At 33.9% G+C, this 22,844-nt stretch overlaps 3 protein-coding genes across 16 annotated transcripts; 1 reads left to right on the top strand and 2 right to left on the bottom strand.

The window, feature by feature from the left end:
- Positions 1–446: 446 nt before the first annotated feature.
- Positions 447–11,829, bottom strand: LOC143146919 (uncharacterized). 10 transcript variants are annotated; one of them, XM_076311668.1, is made up of 12 exons: positions 10,644–11,829; positions 8,475–9,575; positions 7,112–7,674; positions 6,423–6,653; positions 6,152–6,352; positions 5,659–6,072; positions 5,095–5,565; positions 4,395–4,682; positions 3,438–3,869; positions 3,212–3,348; positions 3,017–3,138; positions 447–2,944 (listed from the first exon to the last, which is right to left on the bottom strand). In XM_076311668.1, exons 3-12 carry the CDS (start codon positions 7,568–7,570, stop codon positions 957–959), a joined length of 4,743 nt encoding a protein of 1,580 aa, XP_076167783.1. In that variant the 5' UTR covers positions 7,571–7,674; positions 8,475–9,575; positions 10,644–11,829; the 3' UTR covers positions 447–956. The 10 variants fall into 10 exon arrangements, with proteins under 10 accessions (XP_076167783.1, XP_076167785.1, XP_076167790.1 ...); XM_076311670.1 differs by lacking the exon at positions 10,644–11,829 and having other exon boundaries at positions 7,112–7,479; positions 7,575–7,674; positions 9,027–9,575; XM_076311675.1 differs by lacking the exon at positions 10,644–11,829 and having other exon boundaries at positions 5,434–5,565.
- Positions 11,830–12,378: 549 nt separating this feature from the next.
- On the bottom strand, positions 12,379–14,590 carry Idh (isocitrate dehydrogenase [NADP] cytoplasmic). The gene is made up of 3 exons (XM_076311770.1): positions 14,439–14,590; positions 14,040–14,282; positions 12,379–13,790 (listed from the first exon to the last, which is right to left on the bottom strand). Exons 2-3 carry the CDS (start codon positions 14,229–14,231, stop codon positions 12,582–12,584), a joined length of 1,401 nt encoding a protein of 466 aa, XP_076167885.1. The 5' UTR covers positions 14,232–14,282; positions 14,439–14,590; the 3' UTR covers positions 12,379–12,581.
- Positions 14,591–15,551: 961 nt separating this feature from the next.
- Positions 15,552–22,835, top strand: Cul3 (cullin 3). 5 transcript variants are annotated; one of them, XM_076312344.1, is made up of 15 exons: positions 15,552–16,366; positions 16,439–16,555; positions 17,891–18,274; positions 18,359–18,562; positions 18,652–18,831; positions 18,920–19,294; positions 19,484–19,654; positions 19,741–19,848; positions 19,925–20,102; positions 20,196–20,434; positions 20,522–20,691; positions 20,778–20,916; positions 20,994–21,121; positions 21,226–21,284; positions 22,530–22,835. In XM_076312344.1, the coding sequence occupies exons 2-14, from the start codon at positions 16,496–16,498 to the stop codon at positions 21,248–21,250; spliced, it is 2,361 nt and encodes a 786-aa protein (XP_076168459.1). In that variant the 5' UTR covers positions 15,552–16,366; positions 16,439–16,495; the 3' UTR covers positions 21,251–21,284; positions 22,530–22,835. The 5 variants fall into 5 exon arrangements, with proteins under 5 accessions (XP_076168459.1, XP_076168455.1, XP_076168456.1 ...); XM_076312340.1 differs by having other exon boundaries at positions 15,552–16,555; XM_076312341.1 differs by having other exon boundaries at positions 15,552–16,555; positions 22,516–22,835.
- Positions 22,836–22,844: the final 9 nt, after the last annotated feature.

The following is a 22,844-nucleotide window of genomic DNA, read 5'->3' as shown; positions in this document are numbered from 1 at the left end:
TGTTCTGCATTTACGTAGATTTACCACGTTGTTTACCTGTCGCGTTCTGTGTAACACGGTTTTCTAGCACAAGTCTCTTTCAGAACCTTAAGAAATTCGTAAAATAAATTCTGTCATGCGCGAAAGTACAACAGGATTTTATTGATCCTGTTTTCTCTCACTTTGGGATCCCCAGAGCAACGCAGATATATTAACGAACATCTATCTTCGTCGTCTTTATCTACTCAAATGATTTTTATCAAGCGTATTTTCATTGAATACTATTAATATGCTTTTAACGAATATTAATTAAATTACGAAAAAAAATAGCAAATTAAAATCCATGAATTTGTAAATGCAATTATCAAAGGTGCAAAATTTAAATAAATTGTGCCGTCGTTATACTTAAGAGTGCAACTAAAAAGTTTAATAATTGTTTTTTGAATTGAAAGATGTTACACAATATGTAAACACCAATCTATAATAGGACTTATTTATTAGTGTATCGTACAAGATTGATAGTTTTAAGTATTATATACAATAACGTCAAACCACGCCGGGCGAAATGTTTTATAAACCAACAAAATATGGCATGTCGTCTAGAGTTACGCATTTACGACATAATAAGCCTGAAAAGTATTCAGTCAGAAGCCACAATCATTATCGTTGTCGCTTATAATTGCAATCAGTATTGTTATCAATAAAGAAGTTTTTGCTCTGTACACATACAGCAAGGATAAGAACTGAGTTGCATTAATTTCAATGCCGACTCGTTCAGTAAAGATTCTACAGTACTCATATTACAAACGATTATACCTGTACACTTTGTTATATAGCCTACTAATCGGAACGTAACTGTTTTTTAATGGTTCTATTACGAAGTATCTAAAAAATGTATATAAACACCTAAAATACATCATATGCTTAATACTATATACACAGAAATATATATTACACGATCGTTCTATAATATCATTTTAAACGGCCAAATGTTTCGTCTCTCCTGTGTTGGGATCCACTATAACTTTTTCCTTGCAATTATTCACGGTAGAAGTACTACCAAAGGAGTTTATATCGGAAAGTGGAAAGAATCTTCCATCTGCGTATTCTTTGAATAGTAATTCCGCAGCCTTTTGTTTTTCTTCTTTGCCGTTCGTAGTTATTTTCCTCATTGTCAAGGTCAAAAGTTCTATGATAAGATAGGATTCTGGTTTATAGAGTCTCGTAAAATGTAGCCTAATGTGTTCTCCAACATTCTCATCTTTTCGCGGTATATAATCGCAATGTGGACAGGATGGTGTCATTCTCTCGATGCCGTGTCGACGTTTATGGGAGTCTAGTGCATCTTTATCACACGTGGAGAACGGACAACTCTGACAGCGTAATGTATCTGCCTCCTCGTTAGGTGACAAAAGCATTCCTTTCTTCTGCAGTAATATTAAAGATTGTTTATCCTGATTTGAAGCTTGCATTCCGCCATAATTCAATATCGAAGTTCCATTCATGGATATCGTTGTCGCCGAATTGTTCGACGACTTAAGAGTCTTCCCTGAACGAGACACAGAACCTATATTATTGTCAGAGAAGGTGTCGCTGTCAATAGTAATAGTGTCGTCCTCGAATTGCCTTCGGGAGGCTTGTGCTTCCGCGTTGGCCTGATGTTTCTTCAAATGTTGAATGTAATTAGCATAATACTTGACAGAATAGTCGCAAGTGTCACAACGATATCTCTGTTTTGCGCCGTGCAACGTTAGATGAACCCTATATTGTTCCCGCTTTTCAAAAGCGGAAGGACATTTATGACATTTGTACCGTTTTTCTTTCAACCGACCGTTTCTCAAGTAACCAGGATACACGAAATTTGGGTTGCCACGCATGAAGATTCCAAATTGTGGATCAGGAGGTGGCGACAAGTTCGAGGTCAACTCACTCGCTTCGTTCTGTCGTCGATGAACGACCTGATGCTTCACTAGATTCTGAGCCGTTTTGGACGAGTAATCGCACTCGGTGCATTTGAAGCTGTTATTTGATCCGTGCAACGTCATATGATATTCCAAAGCATCTAACTTAAAATAACGAGCTGGACATTTGGCACAGGTGAACACTTGATTACCAGTTCGTTGATTTGCATTGTTGTTGAAGCTGTTATTTGAGGTTTCTGAAACTTCCACCACGATCCATGCAATCGTGGCTGCTGAGTTATTCGAGTCTTGACCACCCGCTTCAACGCAGGCTGTGTTGGGAGGTGGATATCGTTGTGAGTGGCCATATAAAGACAATAAATACTTGGTGCGCTCTTGATACTCCGTAGAGTGTGCTTTCTGGTGAGCTAATAAATGAGCTGGTTGGCGAGCGGCATACGAACACCATTGACAAGAATAAGTTAATTCCGTAGAATGGTATCGCAAATGAATCCTCAGCTCTTTCTCGCAGAGAAATCGTGCTGGACATTTACTACAGCATTGCACGAGTCTCGAATCTCGCAGATCAGGCTCTGAGCCTAACACAGGAGGATGTGTGAATCCGAGAAGCGAAACCAAATCCGTCAATTGTTGTGAATCTGGCCTCGTATCGTCTACCAGACAGTGGACAGTACCTAGAGACCCGGAATGCATATCCGCATGTGCAACCATCACCTCTCGTCGTGCACAGGTGAAACTACAATCCGTGCAAGCGATCACAGGTCCATGGTTGGGAGAATCAAGATGCATGCTTTCGTGATCTCTGACTTCGGCACGTCGCGATGAAACGAAAGGGCAGTGACGACATTTCAACATTTTTGCGAGTGTACCGTCTGGTCGAGACACCCAGACTAATGGAGCTTCCGGCAATGCTCGGGTATCTAGAAGTAACGGTGGTGGTGCATTGGAATTCTTCGAAGCATTGGCGATGCAAGTCACGTTGTTTTGTGTAGTTATATGAATTACTTGTTCTACAGGTTTCTCTTGTTTCATACGATTAGTACCTAAAATAACAAAAGTTAAATAACATAATACTAACATTCAACAATGGGTGCTAAAGAATTCATTAAATTTACTATTATCGATATTCGAAGTATGTTGCGGTTTATATTTAGTAGATGAAAAATTATAGTCCATATTCTGTTGATGTACAACAGCAAGTTCTTCTCCGTGAAGTCTAACGTGATCCAAAAGCTCTCTGCAATGACAAGACGAATAAGTATTATCCAAGAATATTATGAATTTAATTATAAAAGTACAAACATACATACACTTTTGTGCTGACATAATACGGGCACAAGTAACATTTGAAAATGGCTTCCAAATTTGGACGATGATGAACTCTGTGCATTGACAAGGTTGCAGCATCAGGCGCAGAAAATGGACAGTCACCGCAGCCGAATGGATTCTATAAACAAATCGAAGTCAAGTTATAGTGAAAGATAAATCATTTCTGTAATGAATCTGGTAATAGTTAAAGAATTCAAAATGTCATACTTTTTCTTCTCCGTGACGTTGTTCCGACTCATTGTGAGACTTTACATGTAATGACACAGTCTCCCTATTAGAATGTCTAAAATTGCAACGCTTGCACTTCCACATAGTGCGTTTACTTTCTTCCGTGATTGAAGTAGTAGCAGATCCACACTGTCCGTGCGTAGAAATTAAATTGTTTTTAAGCAAAGATTGCCCTCGATTTCTAGCAGCAGCTTTAAGCGGAGGCGGTGGTCTCAGACCAATATTGATAGTATTAACATTATGATTGCCTTCGCCCGTGGACACAATTGAAACAGGAGCAGATGTAAGTTCTGGTGTTTGCAAATACTCATCATTGTTCATTATTAACAGCTTAGTCGGAGGCTCGTCGGAATTAGTCTCTTCTACACTACGTTCCTCCATGTTTTGTTCGTCCCATGACTGTTGCTCAACCTAAGAAAGAAATGAGAACGTTACAATGAATTTTTTTTCCAACATGTTAACGTGTGCGCGATACATTGTTGTTGCACGACGGAAAACATACTCGTAACTCAGCATAAAAACGAGGACTATTCGGCACACTGAGAATTTTTATTGAAAATAAAAGTCACTTTCGAGGCAATGGAAACATTTTGAACGTTATCATGTCGGTTCCATTTACTAAGAATATGCTTGTAATTGCAATCAAAATTTGACATCATAACACCAATCAAGTGTCCAAGCGCTCCGATACACTAAATTCATTTTGCGTTTGTAAAATTTTTATTATATTCGTCAATTTTAAAAGTATTATCCATCTTTTACTATTAACGTTATAAGGATCATCACTCGTGCTTGTCACAGAAAGAAAAAAAACTAATCAAAAATATAGTACTGAAACAAACTATAGAAAAATCAGTGCGCCTATGAAAATCGACAAGCACTGTCACTAATAAAGTGGACTAGTTTGCTTAATGTAAGTGAAATTTGTGCTTTCACCTGTGCAAGATACTTGTTATACTTGGAATAATTCCGTCGACCGGTTTCATCCGTCATAAGTACCCTGGCAGTCATATGAACTGGATCTTTAGCTGCTTTAAGTTTAATATGTTTTGTGATGTCCCATCGCCAGTTAGAGCGATACGCGCACAGGGAACACTCGAATGGCTTCCGATTTAAATGACCGACAATATGAACGTGAAAGCGACTTGCGGTGGATGCCCAAAATGGACAATGCGGGCATTTGAATACCCGTCGGCCGCTTGGATGCGTCGAGGCGCCTTCAACCTAACAAAAGATTTTACTGCCTTTATCAAAGTAAACTGTTAACGCGTTCGAAACACAACGGACTACGGTCTCAACTGTCATAAGTAACATTTAAAGCACATTCTTAATAATAAAAAGAAAAATAATTGAGGAAAAGAAAACAAACATAATATACAATTTATCACAATAGCGTTGCATACTTGAATGAAAGATTTGTGGCTTCAAGCTGAACCGAAACGTACTTTAATTATATTGTTCTAATGGCCGTACAGGGTGCTTGCAATCAAAACACTTAGCGTCAAAGTCGACGTGAATAGAAAATAGTCAGATCTGTTGACTCTCGTATTGCAATTCTCATATTCATTCGTGTGTTCGTTTATTGTTCATGTGCACGCGTAAGATAAAATATATTATTTCTGTAGAAACACCATACCGATGATCCAGAAGAATTCAGTCCACTGAGATTAACGTCCCAATCCGTTTGCGCTGGGAATGCATATTCACCGCGATACGAGGTCACACGTAGTTCTGAACAATTCGATAATTTTTCTAAGCTACTGTCTATGGACGTATCGTTGCTTGTCGAGCGACAACACTGCATATGCGCTTGTAGATCAGTCGAACTTTTGCAACGTCTTCTGCACTTAGGGCAACGCGTTGTACCCACAGATACACTGAGAGCAGTATGGTGTGTTTGTTTGTGACAAGCCAGCTCCTCCATGCTACTAGCTTTAAAAGTACACCAGCATTTCAAATCGTTCGTAGTACTTACAGCTACCTCAGCCACTCCGTTATTAATTGACGCCGACGTTGTAAGCTTTTCCTTTAACTTATCAAAGAAGGACGCATTTTTTTTTTCAAACAAATCTGCTGCGTTATTCGCATCCTTCTTTAAGTTGCTGGCCTGTAGAAAATTTATTTATATTAATAATATATTGTAAACCTAATACATTTACAGCGTATATATACTTATTAATACAAGGAAATAGAAACTCACTTCTTTATTCCCATACAACCTCGCCAGTTCTGTATCTCTTGCTATTTGTGCGAGTTCTGGTCTTACCCTCACTCGCGGAACTTTTAATAGCGTCGTGGAAGGTCCACTAGTAATATTATTAGATTTAGTAGGACTTAAAGGAATTAACATTGGCAGTGGTTTTCTAGATTTATTTGGTGTAACTGGAGCATGACATTCTGCCAAGTGTCGTTGCATTTCAGAATCCCACGCAGTAATAAATTGACAGCCTTTCTCTTCACACTTCAGTGCTATGCACTCTGCATTAGCTATTGCACTTCGTTTATCATCTATAGAATTCATTGACTGATCGGAAATGAATGAGTCTTCAGGACTGAGAGATAGTGTTGTACTTCCAGATATGTGTAATGCTTCCCGAAAGTCACTTGCACCCACCTGAAATCATATTACATACAAGCTTTTATTGCATTCCCGGACTACAGAAAAGTATTTATAAGTTAAATTATTATATTACCTGATTGTAACGCTTAGGACTATTTCTCGGCTTACGCTCAAAAGGTGTGTTGGATTTGCGATTTATTTGACCCACAGGAGGCTCGTGATGATTGGTCTCATGTACTGTTAAACTCTGTCTGATGTCAGCTGTAAAATTACAAGCACGACACTGAAAAGCACCTCCTCCTCCATGATTCCGAGTATGTCTGTCCAAATTCCACTGCAAAAGTATATTTACTGTTATTATTTTATTATATGAAATTATCATATTCTATACAAATATCAGTAACCTTGTATGGTGTACGAAAATCACAGGCATCACACTTAATCATTGGCATAGAATGATATTTCACATGCTTTGTGTAACGAGCACGTACATGTGTTACATAAGAGCATTTGGCACATCGAAAGAATCTTCTTTTTAAGTGATGTACCCTTTGATGAGTTTCAAGATCCCTCGAATTTAATGCAACATATGAACACATTGAACATCGGTTGCCAGCATCGCGTACGAACTTTCCCTAAAAACATTAAATGCTGTTTATAGAGTTAGTAGCAACTCTATTTCAGCAACTTTTGTAAACAAGTTTTTAAAATATTGTTCTAGAATGCTTTTATCAAGCTTATAGGCAAGACAACTTCTATTAAATTATCAGCTGTATTTTCTATCCATAGATCAAAACCAAATTGTTGCTGATGGCCCGAATGAACAATGGGGTAAAAATGTTGAAATATAAAGAGAACTAATTTGAAAACCAATTTTAGCAGTATTTTTCACATTCCAAGAAACAATATTAATTGTAATTTTGATTTTAAAAGAATTCGTAAAAGAATATAATTACCTTAAACCTGCTGTTTCTTTTCTTTAAAAAAAAGAGGGAAATCAGAAATTTAATCATAGACACGATTTGATTTTCGTCCATTTAATATAGTAATAATAATACTAAAAAAAAAATAAATAATAATAATAATAAAGTACCTTTTGTTTATGCTCCTTTTTCAGATGATCGAGATACGCCTTAAGACTCGACAAAGACTTCGACGGTTTACACGTTTTGCACTCGTAACTTTGTGAGGGCCCTGAACAGTCGAGGAGGCCATCGTGTTCGCCCTTCAGGTTGTTCTTTACGGAGCCATCATCTTTGTCATTATATGAGATCTTCTCGGTGTTGTCGCGTGACTCGTGCTCTCTCATCGTGACTTCCTGTCGGTCTTCTTTAAGGTTACCTTCCTTATGCAGCTCAGTCTTGAGTTGTTGGGGTCGCGGACGAAGTGCACGCAAACGGGGCAGCCTTCCTGACATCTTGAACAAGGCTCGTTCTGTCCCACGTACGTCCTCTCGTGTTCCTGTCGCGCATCGAGATACCCTTTTATTTCCCCTCGACCTCCTCTCAACTGCACGTATCTCCCGATGGGGTAAAAAAAAGGAGAACGACATTCACTTCTCCGTCGGTCTACACCGTTTTCTCCTTCCCGATGACATTAACGCGTTGAGCCACTGTTTCACGGCCGCGTACTCACGTCTCACACTCTCGCATCGACCTTAAAATGATTTTTTTCGCGATTTAAACATTGCGTTGAACAAAATATATGGTCTTATTTCAGGCATAATATTGGCGCGGAAGCTTCCTTCAGTTCTCGAATTATCGAACCATGACAGGAGACCCAATGGAGCACGTTACGGAAGTACGAGTGCGGAGTACTCGGTGGTCGCACGATCTAGAGGCTGTGAGCCGCCATATTTTTTTCTTACCAACGAAACTGCTACAAGGAAGGCGTCGAAGCGTTCCTGTGGAGGAATCCTACTTTTACGAGGATCTGCCTCATTATAAATATCGAGAATAAAGCAATATAATTTTATTAGTTTTTTCCCATCGATTTTTGTGATGTTAACAGGATAACGTAGAACCCTTCGATGTAGTTAAAAACTTCTTCCATGTACGTCGATCACACAAAACTATTTAATTTCTATGTTTATAAAATCTGTCTAAGAAATACTAAATATAGAATGTTTTCAGATCATCAAAAACTTAAGTTATACATCATATTATAAGTCAGAACTAGACAAGTTTTCCCACAATTTAAATTAAGAAATAACAATTCAAAATAATATTTTGAGCTTTTACTTGCAATAATATTAACTAGAATCGATGGAAATATCAATTTATTTAAAATAAAGGTTATTTTGTTGATTAAATAGTGATAAAAAAATATTGATTAATTTTGTCACATTATCAGGTTTCAAACTATTAAAAAAAAATCATTATGCAACCTTTGTGTCTATTTATTGTTGAAACCGTAAATTGTATTGACACATTTACTAATACGTCAAAATTATTTACCTCGCGGTGTAAAAATTATATTATGATTAACAATTTCACGATTGAAAATATTTATTCCTATGAAAAATGGTTTTGTTTTCCGATGCAACGACAGCCCGCTTCAAGTGTAATTATTTCCAATGGCTCGACTTTCCTACTACCGACATCCGGTTTACACGATACGACGGTCGATTGCAACGGGTCAATGTGTCGTTGGAACGTTAATCGTTTCTCTGCGCATGAATTTCTTAAAATTTTTGCAACAGCTTACACTCATATATCTTTATAATCATGAAGTATGTGATTTCCGTATAATCTGGATCAACGATAGAAAAAAGTCTCTCGTCACACAAACGATCCAACAGAGAGCGACACAAGATCAACAGAGAAGGAAGAAGATCCAGTTTCCTGACACGCGTGTGCGATTTCCGTCTCTCCCAGCAATTTCCGGTTTACGGTCGGACGACCGGCAGGCACCGTTTAAAGCGTGTTACACGCGTGTGCGTGTCGCACGAGCCAAGAGAAACGGGGAGGAGAGAGAATCAATCTCGGATTCGTCGACAGAAAACAAACCTCGAGCAGAGTTAATTCGCTTGAAGCAGTAGGTTATCTTCCGATCGAACGACCGTTGGAAATAGATACGCCGATAAATTCTCACGATCTGAACAGCCAACCAGGAGCCCCGGATTTACCATCGCGACGTCTTATGATTTTCAACGTCCGAGAAAATCGGATATGCTCGCTGGACCCTTGGTTCCCTCCCTCCTTCTCTCCCTTTCTCCTCTTTTTTGTCGCGGACTCGCTCGTCTTATTATCTCGATACCGTGATTTATTTTCGGAACACCTTGTCGTCGTCGGCGCTAACAGTAGCCGACGGACCGAAGGATGAATCGTAGAAAGACTACGAAGACCGAACGAACCAGCAGCCCCTCCCTCCTCTTTGACCGACTCGGACAGGAACGATGGCGATGCCGAAGTGGCGCAGGTCGGGCGCCATCTGCAATTCCAATTCTGATTCCGATTCTGGTATCCACGTACAGTCCTCACACGCCCCCACTTCCTCTGTCTGGTCTCTCCTGCAGCCCTCGACAGAGCAGCAGGAGAAAGCAGTCTTGACGAATTCTGTTCGAAATTAAAATAATAAATAATAATGTAAAATAACATTTCGGTCATTTATTTGTTATAATTTTTGGGGCAATTTCTTATACTGAAGTAACCAAATTCTATTGTAGAAATGAAATAATAGTAACAAGGTATATAAAATATTATTCAAACAATATTATCCCGAAACTACTAAGATAGAAGAAAAAGAAACGATTGATCATTGCCGATGATCGCAATGATGATGGTATTAACTTGTTAAGGACGAATTAGTATGTTGAACCAAATTAATTTATTTTTTCTACTTCTATTTGGTTACTTAAGGTTACTTAGACATTACTTTGTAATTGGAGAATGTTGAAGAGATAAGGGAAAATGGGCTTGAGTATTTTACGAAATGAAAGAATAAATTTCTTGTTCGAACATACGAAACGAACTATCGAGCAGTATGTTTATTTATTTCATATAAGAATTGTAGTTTATTCTTTAATTACCTTATTTATTTATTTAAAAATCTATATGTTTAGTTACAGCGTTAAAAAATCTTTGTAAACATTTAGTTACTTTTGATCAGTCTTGTTTACTGCTTTTTGTCCACCTTTAATCCCTCATGCAGGAGTTTTCGATGAAGCAATTTATGTCGTTTAACAGGTTAAGTTTGTATTTATTCTGTCAATTTTTTTTCATCTCCTATCACGGTCACGAATTTTATTCAAAATTTCTTTGAAACATGTTTATATCAAATTATAAAATTTTGTAAATTATTTATCTATGCTTCCACCAATTATTTGTTTAACGTACATATACAATAGAATTGTGACATATGCTTGATAAAAGATTTTACGACACATGATTAGTTTACTATCGATTCACAATCATTCTTGATTCCTGAAATTCTAGTGACTTTTCAAAGGACGAGATCTTTATTTATTTTTCTTTTTTCTTTTCTCATAGTTCTCAAAACTACATTTTTTATTTTGTGTAAATTTATATTCATCGAGAATTATTTATTTAAAATCACATCGTCTGTTAGTTATGCATTCATGTAGAAGAAGTTTCTTTACATTTTAATAACAATTACAGTATTACCTTGTGCTACGTAGTCGTTGATATGTCTTTTGCAGCAATGAAAATTTTAGCGTCACTTCAACCTTACATACGTATATACATTATTTCAATGAATGAAATGGCATACTATCCTTTTTCATTCTTAGTAGTACCCTACCCTTGTTTTGTGCATTTTAATATGAAAAGTTTATAAAACAAACGCATATTCTATAAATAAAAATTTGTACATACGTTCCACACACGGTTGACAATGAATTTTGCGTTTACCTAACCTTGTGTATAAATTGTACTTGTACAACAAATATTTTATTGTAATAATTTTTTACATGAAAAAAAGAAGTGACATCAAGTATTTCTTTAATGGTAATTTAGTATATTCACAATAAGTCTGTGTTTTTTTCAGTTTTTAATCCCATTGACGTAAGCTTTGTATTACAAAGTAACGACGCATAAATACACATGTACATTACAATCGGAATTATAGCTATTAGACGTAATATATTAAGTGTATAATGCTTGGCATTTTAAAATGTAAATATTAGAAACATTTTTCAGTTTATATCATTGGATGATTGGTATAAAATTGACTAAAGAAACATGAACTTATTTTACGAGTAACAAATTACGAACAAAAATACATACATATATGTATGTAAATTCATAGCACCTAATAGTTTTATAGAGAAACAATGGCAGAAAAAAAATGTGCGAAACACAATTTTTTTTCAATAGAGTATTCATGAAATATTTGTTTATTGTCATTCATCATTATCCTGACTGTAATATTGATTGTATAATGAATCTAAAAATATATATTAATTGTACGCACGTTACAATACGAAGGCAAGAATGTTTTTGTCAGCCAAACTCAAATTATTTATTAAATATAATTTGTTTTGGTTAATTATGCATACGCAAGTTGTACGATGTTATTATAGCGTATACCTATTTTTTGTAGAACGCTCTAGTGATAAGATAAAGTAGCTCGATAGAATATGGCTGGTGGTTTTTTTATATCGACTGATTAACGAATAAATTAAAGTATTCCCTATATTTTGTATTTTATGTACATGTTTTCTATTTTGTCAAATATTTCACTTGTATAGTATGGAATGATAACCTTATCTTGAACTGTTAGATCAAATATGTATATATATATATATATATATATATATACATAGTACCAAATTACTATAGCATATATGCCAAACGAATAGGGAAAATTACGTTACATTTTTCTTATAACCTCTCATCATTAAACACGGAAAAAGAATGGCAGAAGGATGTTGTACAAATACAATATAATTTAAAAATATTTGATCATCTTTTTTTTTAATAGGTGTAATAGTAATGTATTTTTTAATATAATAGAGTAAATAGAATCAAGCAACTACATCGAATATTTTTCAAATATCGTGTTACTGTTCAATGTCTCAAAAGTTTATCATTACTTTTGAAAATAATCGCCAACTCTTGTGATAAATGTATTGATAAGATTATATGATCTAGAATAACATTGCAAGTTGTAATTCTTAAAAAAGACATATTTCAAAAATTTAAACACTTGTTAAAAAAGTAGTCAGTAAATAATTACATAACTCAATTAAGAAACCATATTCTTTTCATTGTTAAATATAGGATAAGGAAATATTATAATCCATTCATTTGATTTCATATACAATTACCAATTATTTGAAAATCTTTGTATAAAAAACTGCTGTTGTTTACATGATAAAACGACAATATTTTTACAATATACTCTACAATATTACAATTACAATATATTAATTTTAATTTTGTATACATTACTACATATATATCTGTATGCATGCCATTTTTATAATTTATTATATCCAAATTAAATGCAATATTTTTCTCCATAACCAGTAGCATATGCTATTCCCCGTACCTATTTGTTTAATACTTTGATTTTGTCAAATCAGTAAAATTACCTCCCAGTCACTTAAGCTGCTTCTTCAAGTTTTCTGCCAGTGTATCCATGAATTCAAATGTTTCTAAGTAATCAGATCTAGTAACATTAGCCATGCCTTTAATACAAATTGCAAGATCTTTTGTCATAGAACCTGCCTCAATCGTATTGATGCAGACTGCCTCTAAAGTTTCTGCAAATTGCTTAAGTTTGTCATTATTGTCTAGTTTTGCTCGGTGGAGCAAACCTCTTGTCCATGCAAATATTGAAGCAATTGGATTAGTTGAGGTCTCTTTTCCTTGCTGATACTGACGATAATGTCTAGTGACTGTACCATGAGCAGCTTCTGCTTCCACAGTACGTCCATCTGGACAAATTAAGACTGAAGTCATCATACCTAAGGATCCAAATCCTTGTGCAACAGAATCGGACTGAACATCTCCATCATAATTTTTACATGACCATACAAAACCACCCTCTGATTTCATTACATATGCTACCATATCATCTATTAAACGATGTTCATACCAAATTTTATTTGCTTCAAATTGTGTTTTATATTCTGTATCATATATTTCTTGGAAAATGTCTTTAAACCTGCCATCATATTTTTTAAGGATTGTATTTTTTGTTGAAAGATACAGAGGGTAGCTTTTTGATAGAGCATATTGGAAGGAACTATGTGCAAAGTCACGAATGCTCTCATCTGTATTATATTGAGCTTGTGCAATGCCAGATCCCTCATAAGAATATACTGTGTGCTGAATTTTTTCTCCATTGTTTCCCGTCCATGTAATTTCAAGTTTACCAGGTCCAGGTATCAAAAAATCTACAGCTTTGTATTGATCAGCATAGGCATGTCTACCAATAACAATTGGTTGATTCCAACCAGTTACCAAACGAGGAATGTTTTTACAAATAATGGGTTCACGAAATACTGTGCCACCTAAAATGTTTCTAATAGTACCATTGGGGCTTTTCCACATTTGTTTCAACTTGAATTCTTCTACTCTTTTCTCATCGGGCGTGATAGTAGCACATTTAATTCCTACATTATATTTCTTAACAGCTGCTGCACACTCTGTTGTTACATTGTCGTTGGTTGCATCTCGATTTTCAATACCCAAGTCATAAGTGTGCAATTCAATATCTAAATAAGGAAAAATTAACTTTTCCTTAATAGAATCCCAAATGATGCGTGTCATTTCATCTCCCAAGATATCAACAACAGGTCCAACCTAAAATAAATTACAGTAGCATAGAGCAAGAAAATTACTTTGATATAAAAATTATTTGTTTCTACTTATTACATAAAAAAAAATTCCGTTCATAAAGTGATATACTTGTTATCAACTCAAGTATTATTCATTAAAATTTATATGCGTGTGTAGAGAAAAAGTAAAAAAAAAAAAAAAAAAAATATATATATATATATACGTATACATATCTACTGCAAAGTCAGTGACATTGCACTTCTAGTTGCTTACCTTTATTTTTGCCATAGTTACAGATGAAGCACTGAATGACTTAACAAGTGACTGTTTCAACCGATCGTGGGACAGACGAACCTTCAGTGACAATATTAGCGATGAAGCACTGCTGTTACTAACCGATTCGATATTACCTACACTCCTTATAAAACCCAAGTTCGTTCTGATGAGACGGTGGGGTGAAAACATGACGGCTTATCCACGTTACCCACTTTGCTATTTCTACTGTTCTTCTTTACCCTGCGATTAGACGTTTACAAAATCTGCTTTATCGAATATCTCTTTAATGATAAAATTTAATTGCTCCCGTGTTCGTATTTATCATAAGTATTTATAGTTTTTTCAAAGAGTTTATCATAATATATATCTAATACATACTAAATTTTTACAACTTACGTAAACGACCCTTCTATCTTGTGTATTTTTCACCGTATTATAGAATGCTAATCAAAACGATGTTAAATGCGTATTTAAGAACGATTAATGAATAAATTATTTTGTCAATGAAGAACTATTAATACTATTTTCCCTTATCTATTAAAAAGCCTTATGTAACTTTGGAGTTTGTACCGCGATGGTAAACAATGTTCATGCACGAAAATTTAAATGTGGTACCATACATTTTCGACAAATATTTATAAATAAAACTTTATACGTTCGTAATATAAAGTTTTTTCTTGAACATAAAAAAATTTGCTATGTTGTGAAAGATTGTGTTCTATTGAAATATGGAATAAAACAAATATAAGTTTTTTTGTGATTATTTTCAATCGTATGTAGGGAATGAGAATATATTAAACAGTTATACACAGCAACTGTATTACGTCTTTCGAATTTGCATTTTGTAGGTGTGTATAACTTGATTAATGTAAATTTCACACGAATAAAGCATTCGAACGTTATGAATAATTGTCTTTCAAAACATCGCTTCTAATATAAATGATTACAAACACATTTTTGATTAATCCGAAACAAAAATTTAACAAATAATTAACACAGATTAAGTATTCTGTTTAGAAATAACAAAATTTTGAGGTAGCAGTACATCATTTTGCTAGGTTAACCATATCTTTTTCATTATGAATAATTTTTGTAAAGTTTATAAATTTTTCACTTTGCAGATACAAAGTGTCAATAATTTCCGATTCTTATGACAGCGATCGTAACAGAAAGTCAGTTTTCCAAATGCTAAGGATGAATAATTAATAAAGCGATACTTTTCATGTAAATCGTTCTCAAACCTTGAATTTCTATTGGCCATTGTATATTAGAATTGTAAATAATTATTTTCAATGTATGGAAATAAGTAAACTTTTTTTAAATTCAACATAAAAAATAAAAACTAGAAATAACGTTTCAAGTTTTTCCTTACAATTACTCTTTTTATAACAAAGTGTAGTATCTCAAATAATTTCTACAAATCATACGATGGAAAAGACGCGATTGGTTGCGTCTGGCTTAAAAACAATGTCATGAAAACTATACAAAGGCCGATCTGAAATCAGCTATGTTTAACTGCAGTGACTTTTACATCAAGTTCTTAAGCAAACTGAGCTAAAAGTGTTAATTTTAAATTAGTAGTGGCAAATTTGGAGCTGAAAGTGTTGTGTGAACGCAATATACAAAGTGAATAAATTCGTTTCCCGATGTATTGTGGAATAGTAAAATTTATAATGGGCATGTCTAACTCGTAGAAGTGTTCGTGATTCATGCGCATGGAGCGTACCGTTGTGGATGATATATCGTGTACCGAGTATCGAGTCGAATAAGATGGAAACTCGAGTTTTCACAAGCTGAATCGTACTATGCCTCGAAAGACGCTGAAAACGTACCGACGATCACGTTAACGCGTTCAAGAACCAACGAAATTCGTGTACCTATATTCTTTTTTTCTGAAATCTGACAAAGTTCGGTTTGTTGACAGGTGCGCGATATTTTCTTTTTCGTTTTGTTTTTCTCTCTCGTTTCACCTTCGTTCAACCTCCTTACCTGTTTTCTCTTCACGTTCACTTCCCCTTTACCCTTTCAACCCTTAAGCGCCATTTTCATCTACCGGGCAAAAAAGAGAGCACCTTTTTACCCTCACCGCCCCTCCACCCTCTATTCGTTCGTTCACTCACTCGCTCGCTCTTTTTGACTCTTTGTCTGTCTCTTTCTCCGAGCCTCTCGTTTTCTCTCCCCCTCTTTCGAGCATCGCGTATTTTTCTTTCTTTTATTAAATGTACACGATAACAAGAAAATTTTCGGTTCTCCTGCACATCGTGAACGTGGATGAGTGATCGTATTTTCGTGCGGTGGCCGATCATCATCGGCTGTTCTGCCTCGTACGTAAACGTAAATGCTCCCTACATTTAACTGGTGTCAATGTATGTACACACGGTGTAACGTTATCGTAGCATCGGCGGCCAGAAAGCATTTCTAAAAGGGATCTTCGTTCAGCTAGAAAATTCGACATGATGAAGAGCAGTGCTATGCTTAAGAAAGAAAGTAAGATGCGCATACGTGCTTTTCCGGTGAGTACTCGCTTGTCGCCCGTCTTTACTTTTTTTAGCTTTGTTTCGTTTGGACCACCAAAAATTTATTTGTTTCTCACTCAATTTTTTTCTTTGTTCAACCTATGAACTCATAGATATACTTTTCTACTTAATTTACACACGCATACACACATATGTATATATATTATATATATATACACACGCACGCGCGCATACTACCCACATGACACGCGCGCGCACATGCCACACACATACACACGCGTGTATATATATATATTTTTATAACCTGTTCTTTTAAATTAGATGCCAAGTTGGAAAATTAGATCTATTTCTATTTATTTTAATTACTCATAAAAGCATGTAGTTTTTATTACATGATTCTCTGTTGTACATCTGAATTTGATGACTTGACATCTATAAATGTATATACATAGAAACATTATTTAAATGTTACTTACAATTAGATTGTTTTGTTATTCAGTTTTTCATATTTTAAGGGTTATTTTCAATATTATATGTGCTATGTTATACAAACAAATGTATTGGCAGATACATAGGATGTATTTGATTGGTAAAAAGTAGTTGCTATAGTGGCATAAAAGAGAAGCGATGAAATATAAATATTGGAATGTTATTATGTTCAGTGATTAATTTCAGTCTGTCCTGTCATTATAGTTTGGAACCTAAACTGTGATTATTAGTCACTAAATTCTTAACTATAAAATTATTCTTATCAAGTTTTGTGTTAAATAATAATATGACATTCAATTAAATGAAACAAATCTTGAATATTTAAATTACCAAAGCAAACATTTTTCTGTCTTTTTGTGGTCACATTTTATACAACTGTACGTAATTTATTAAGAAATGTTATTTCATCACTTGATTAATCCAATTATTTTATTCATTAAAGTACATGTGACATGCATTCAGTTTTGTTACTTCCACATAACATGACAAAATTTTATTTATAACATGATAAAACAATGATGTTTAAATATTGTTATTATTGTAGTTCCATTGAACAAAAATGACAATGTAAATAAACCTTATACAAAGGAGGAAGAAATTATGACTCATGTACCAAATTCAATAAAATATTAAGAAGAGAAATAACACAATGAATAAGAACTTAAATACATTTGTAATCTATAGTATCTTTAGGATTAACATTCATATATAGTATTCTTCAGCAATTACAATTGTATTCATCTACTTAATAAAACCAACCATTTTCTTAATATTTCAAATAATTTTCTTGTTTTGAATTTGAATAAAAACTTTTTAATTTCCAAAAATGACTTACCTGTATTCATAATAGTATAATTAATAGTACGTTTCTCTTTTTTTTAGACTAATATGGATGAAAAGTATGTGGAGAATATATGGGCTTTATTGAAAAATGCAATACAGGAAATTCAGAAGAAAAATAATTCTGGTCTTAGTTTCGAAGAACTTTATCGGAATGCTTATACTATGGTCCTTCACAAATATGGAGAACGTCTGTACACAGGTTTGAAGGAAGTTGTAACGCATCACCTTGAAAATAAAGTACGTGAAGATGTATTAGGATCACTCCACAACAATTTCCTTCAAACATTGAATCAAGCTTGGAACGATCATCAGACATCAATGGTGATGATCAGAGACATTCTGATGTATATGGATAGAGTATATGTGCAACAGAATGATGTAAACAATGTGTATAACTTGGGTCTTATCATATTTAGAGATCAGGTAATTCTTTACGATTCAACAACATTAATGAATCTTGAACTAATTTTCAAAAAGAAGAGTGATGATTTATTTTATTATTTTTAGGTGGTCAGATATGGATGTGTAAGAGACCATTTACGAGAAACTTTACTAGGTATGGTAGCAAGAGAAAGAAGGGGAGAAGTAGTAGATCGCATTGCAATAAAAAATGCCTGCCAAATGTTAATGTTACTTGGCATTAACAGCCGTCAAGTTTATGAAGAAGATTTTGAAAGGCCTTTTTTACAACAAAGTGCTGAATTTTATAGAGTAAGAAAGAGTTTTCCATATATATTTTTGATCTGTATCTCATACAAATTTTTGTATATACTATTGATTTGTATTTCCATTCTTTTCAGATGGAATCTCAGAAATTTTTGGCAGAAAATAGTGCATCAGTATATATAAAAAAAGTTGAATCTAGAATCTGTGAAGAATCTGAAAGAGCAAAACATTATTTAGATGAGTCTACTGAACCACGAATAGTAGAAGTTGTAGAGGAAGAATTAATTAAAATTCATATGAGAACTATTGTTGAGGTACACAAAGCTATTGCATACTTTGTATTGTGTATATTTTAATCTATTGATTTTTCTTTTAAATAAAATATTATTTTATTATTTACAGATGGAAAACAGTGGTGTGGTACATATGCTCAAAAATCAGAAAACGGAAGATCTTGGTTGTATGTACAAATTATTTTCACGAGTTTCGGACGGATTGCGTACAGTATGTGATTGTGTCTCGCAATTTCTTAAAGAACAAGGACGTGCCATGATTCAGGAAGAACACGAATCAACAACAAATGCAGTACTTTTCATTCAGAATTTGTTGGATTTAAAAGATCGTTTTGATCATTTTCTTCATTACTCATTTAATAACGATAAGAACTATAAACAAATGATAGCCTCCGATTTTGAATACTTCCTCAATTTAAATACAAAGAGTCCAGAATACCTTTCGCTCTTCATTGATGACAAGCTGAAAAAGGGTGTTAAAGGGGTTAGTTCTATTAACTGTATTTCTATAAATATGTACTTATGGTAGGTAGTGCCGTGAAATGTTACTAAATCTTTTGTATTATACAAAGGATTATTTGAAAAACAAACTTATTTTTACTTCTTCGTGTCTAGTAGTTAGTAATTGCACGGCGATTAATATTAAAGAAAAGTGTTCATTAATGCACTTCAGATGACGGAGCAGGAAATTGAAGGTATTCTGGATAAAACCATGGTTCTCTTTCGGTTTCTCCAAGAAAAAGACGTATTTGAACGGTACTATAAGCAGCACTTAGCCAAACGTCTTTTATTAAATAAATCCGTCTCTGATGACAGCGAGAAAAATATGATATCCAAACTAAAGGTAGAAATTTATTTTCGTTATTAATTATTGCCTAATTAAGATTTGTACTTAAATCGTGTATTGAGTTTCTTTCTATTACATTGTAGACTGAATGTGGATGTCAGTTCACATCAAAATTAGAAGGAATGTTTAAAGACATAACAGTCAGTAATACGATTATGGATGAATTTAAGGATCACGTTCTTACATCCAATGTAAGTTTTATATTTGATATAGTTACAATAGTGTAGAATAGTTAGACAGCTCTTTAATTTTGCTTTTATATTACAGACAAATTTACATGGGGTGGATATAAGTGTAAGAGTTTTGACAACCGGTTTCTGGCCGACTCAATCTGCGACTCCAAAGTGTAGCATGCCATCAGCTCCACGAGATGCTTTCGATGCCTTTCGACGTTTCTATCTCGCTAAACACAGTGGTCGACAATTGACATTGCAACCACAACTAGGTTTGTGAAATATCGTTTCTCTAATTCCGTTTTTTTTTTTTTTTTGTCATTTTTATTACGTTTATTTTATAATGGCTATATTTTTTGCTTTAGGTTCAGCGGATTTGAATGCCGTATTTCATGGACCACGAAGAGAAGAAAGCAGTTGTGGTGGTTTAGATACACCGTCGTCTTCAAGTTCCATCGGTAATGGAGGTGGTAGTACTAACGGTAGTCTGCAGAGCCAGCGTAGCAGCAGTTGCGGAAACACGAGAAAACACATAATACAAGTTTCAACTTATCAAATGTGCGTCTTAATGCTTTTCAATAAGAGAGACAAATTAACGTACGAGGTTAGTTTAAACGGCAGTTTTGTTAATCGATACTGCTTGCATTGGAATTTCGATATTTCATGATACAATCTATAAAACATTGCGTAGGAAATTCAAGGTGAAACCGATATTCCAGAGAGAGACTTGGTTAGAGCATTACAATCTCTCGCAATGGGCAAAGCTACACAGAGAGTATTACTAAAGCATCCTCGTACAAAGGAAATCGAACCTTCACATTATTTCTGTGTCAATGACAGTTTTACCAGTAAATTACACAGGTACTACGATCTTATTAAAATAATATAACCAAATTTATTTAAAGCTATTCAATGCTATATTGTAAATTGTATATAATTTTACAAAGAGTGAAGATTCAAACTGTAGCAGCAAAGGGAGAATCAGAACCTGAAAGAAGAGAAACGCGTAACAAAGTTGATGAAGATAGAAAGCACGAGATAGAAGCAGCTATCGTTCGCATTATGAAAGATCGGAAGCGCATGCCTGTATGTAACACACATTTTCTTCCATTTATGATTATTTACGTGTTTAACATGTTTCAATCTTCTTACTTTTTTTTCAGCACAATATACTTGTAACAGAAGTAACGGAACAATTAAGAGGACGATTTTTGCCTTCTCCCGTAATAATTAAAAAGCGTATCGAAGGTTTAATCGAACGTGAATATTTGGCACGCACGCCAGAAGATAGGTGCGTGTAACAATTATTTTTTTAATCCTTTCAGGTAGCGTCTGTATATAATATCGTAATATACCATTTTAAATAATTATTTATTTTGTCAATTTTGATTACAGAAAGGTGTATACGTACGTTGCTTAATGCTCGAATTCAAATGTTGGATCTGTACAAACATGTAAGTATTTTGTAATAATACATATTCCTTTCAACGTATTTCAATATTTCATTATATTTAGCCGATTAATTTGTATCGTTGCATCATCAGTTTTCATTTATTAGAAATTGTTATCGCCTTTATTATTGTTTAACGGACATAATTAAGATTACCACGATTGAGGCATTCCACATCACAGTCATACAAGTCTGAAAGAATATCAATTCTACATTCCAATAATTATTTATAGTTTTTTATAATAATAGACTTCTATCTTATATTTTAGGTTTTGATAAAGTATCAGTCTCGCGTTGAATAAAATTGTTACATGTGTTATGTATTGTACACATTAATCTTAGACAAGATTTTATTTGCTCAAAACCTAGAATTTAAAATGGAAACTTAGAGAAACAAAATTGATGATGTTACAAAACGAATTGGTGTTTAATCGATGTTGATTGCCTCGAAATTTGAAGAAAATCGTTAGACATGTTTAATAATTGACCAGTTTGGTGGAAAAGGTTGACATGTTAATCGAGAGATGTAAATTTTATACTCTCGAATTTAAAACGAAGGATTACGAATATTTTCTGTAATATTGATGACATCCTCTTTCCTGAATTCATTTCATTGTATTTCAGTCATAAGCGGTTAAATTAACCGAGACTTGCGAAAACACCAGCTATAATAGAATATTGCGATATAAATTCAATAGCGTTTAATTAAACAGACATTTCTTAATGATAATTGAAAAGTAAAATACAATTGCTAAACACGATTTACACATCGGTTTTATTACAGTTAAGGAATTTTTCTACACTTGTAAAACTGTGATTGTCTACTATCATATACAAACCACCTGGATATACCATGAACTTCGCTAAAATATTGATGTTATACCATCACTTTATTTACGTTTGTGGTTATCTATTATGTGTGTACATAAGCAGTATGAATGTATATCTAAGAATATATTTGCCTCATTTTCAGTATTCGATTATTTTATTTTAAACATTCTCCATGTCCTTACACAAACTTGCTACACTCCCTTTTCCAAATTTTGTTTACACACGACTGAACTCAATTAAATTCTATATGTTATGATTTGATTATATGAACTATAGTTCAAATCAATAAAAGTATTAATAAATAAAAATTTGAATACATTTTTCGCAACTTCCACCTCTTCCACCTAGCTCATCAATTATTTTATTGCAATTCAAAATTAATCCAATTCTTTATTAAATCGCAGAATATTTATTGTAGTATGCCAAAAGTGGAATCTACGAATCTGTAACAGATACGGAGTTTATTGGTGGAATTAAAAAAGTGCGCGTATGAGCTTATATAAAAACGAAGAACTTAATAAAGGAATGAAAAGTTATGATTGAAAACCGTATTATATTATGGGATTGAGTGTTGAAAGATGGATAACACACGAAATGCGTCATATTTTTATTTTCATTTATATCTTTATTTATTAATATAGAGTTTTAATATTTAAACAAAAGGTTTTACCTTTTCTTACGCAAACTGAATAAAAAATAAAACCCTGTAAAAGCAGTCCTTAATTTTAACACG

Source organism: Ptiloglossa arizonensis, chromosome 5 (assembly GCF_051014685.1).
Source record: "Ptiloglossa arizonensis isolate GNS036 chromosome 5, iyPtiAriz1_principal, whole genome shotgun sequence".
Taxonomy (NCBI): Eukaryota; Metazoa; Arthropoda; class Insecta; order Hymenoptera; family Colletidae; genus Ptiloglossa; species Ptiloglossa arizonensis.
This window is presented reverse-complemented; position numbering and strand designations above follow the sequence as displayed.

What these genes read in the sequence shown, in the direction of transcription:
- LOC143146919 (XM_076311668.1), bottom strand. Translation starts at nt 7,570, where the DNA reads ATGTCGTTCTCCTTTTTTTTACCCCATCGGGAGATACGTGCAGTTGAG. An exon ending in ATAACAAGTATCTTGCACAG is followed by an intron (nt 3,870 to 4,394) that starts GTGAAAGCACAA and finishes TTTCTTTCTTAG; the next exon opens with GTTGAGCAACAGTCATGGGA. An exon ending in TACTTCGAATATCGATAATA is followed by an intron (nt 2,945 to 3,016) that starts GTAAATTTAATG and finishes TTGTTATTTTAG; the next exon opens with GTACTAATCGTATGAAACAA.
- Idh (XM_076311770.1), bottom strand. Translation starts at nt 14,231, where the DNA reads ATGTTTTCACCCCACCGTCTCATCAGAACGAACTTGGGTTTTATAAGG. An exon ending in TAACTATGGCAAAAATAAAG is followed by an intron (nt 13,791 to 14,039) that starts GTAAGCAACTAG and finishes AATTTATTTTAG; the next exon opens with GTTGGACCTGTTGTTGATAT.
- Cul3 (XM_076312344.1), top strand. Translation starts at nt 16,496, where the DNA reads ATGATGAAGAGCAGTGCTATGCTTAAGAAAGAAAGTAAGATGCGCATA. An exon ending in TGCGCATACGTGCTTTTCCG is followed by an intron (nt 16,556 to 17,890) that starts GTGAGTACTCGC and finishes TCTTTTTTTTAG; the next exon opens with ACTAATATGGATGAAAAGTA. An exon ending in TTTACCAGTAAATTACACAG is followed by an intron (nt 20,692 to 20,777) that starts GTACTACGATCT and finishes AATTTTACAAAG; the next exon opens with AGTGAAGATTCAAACTGTAG.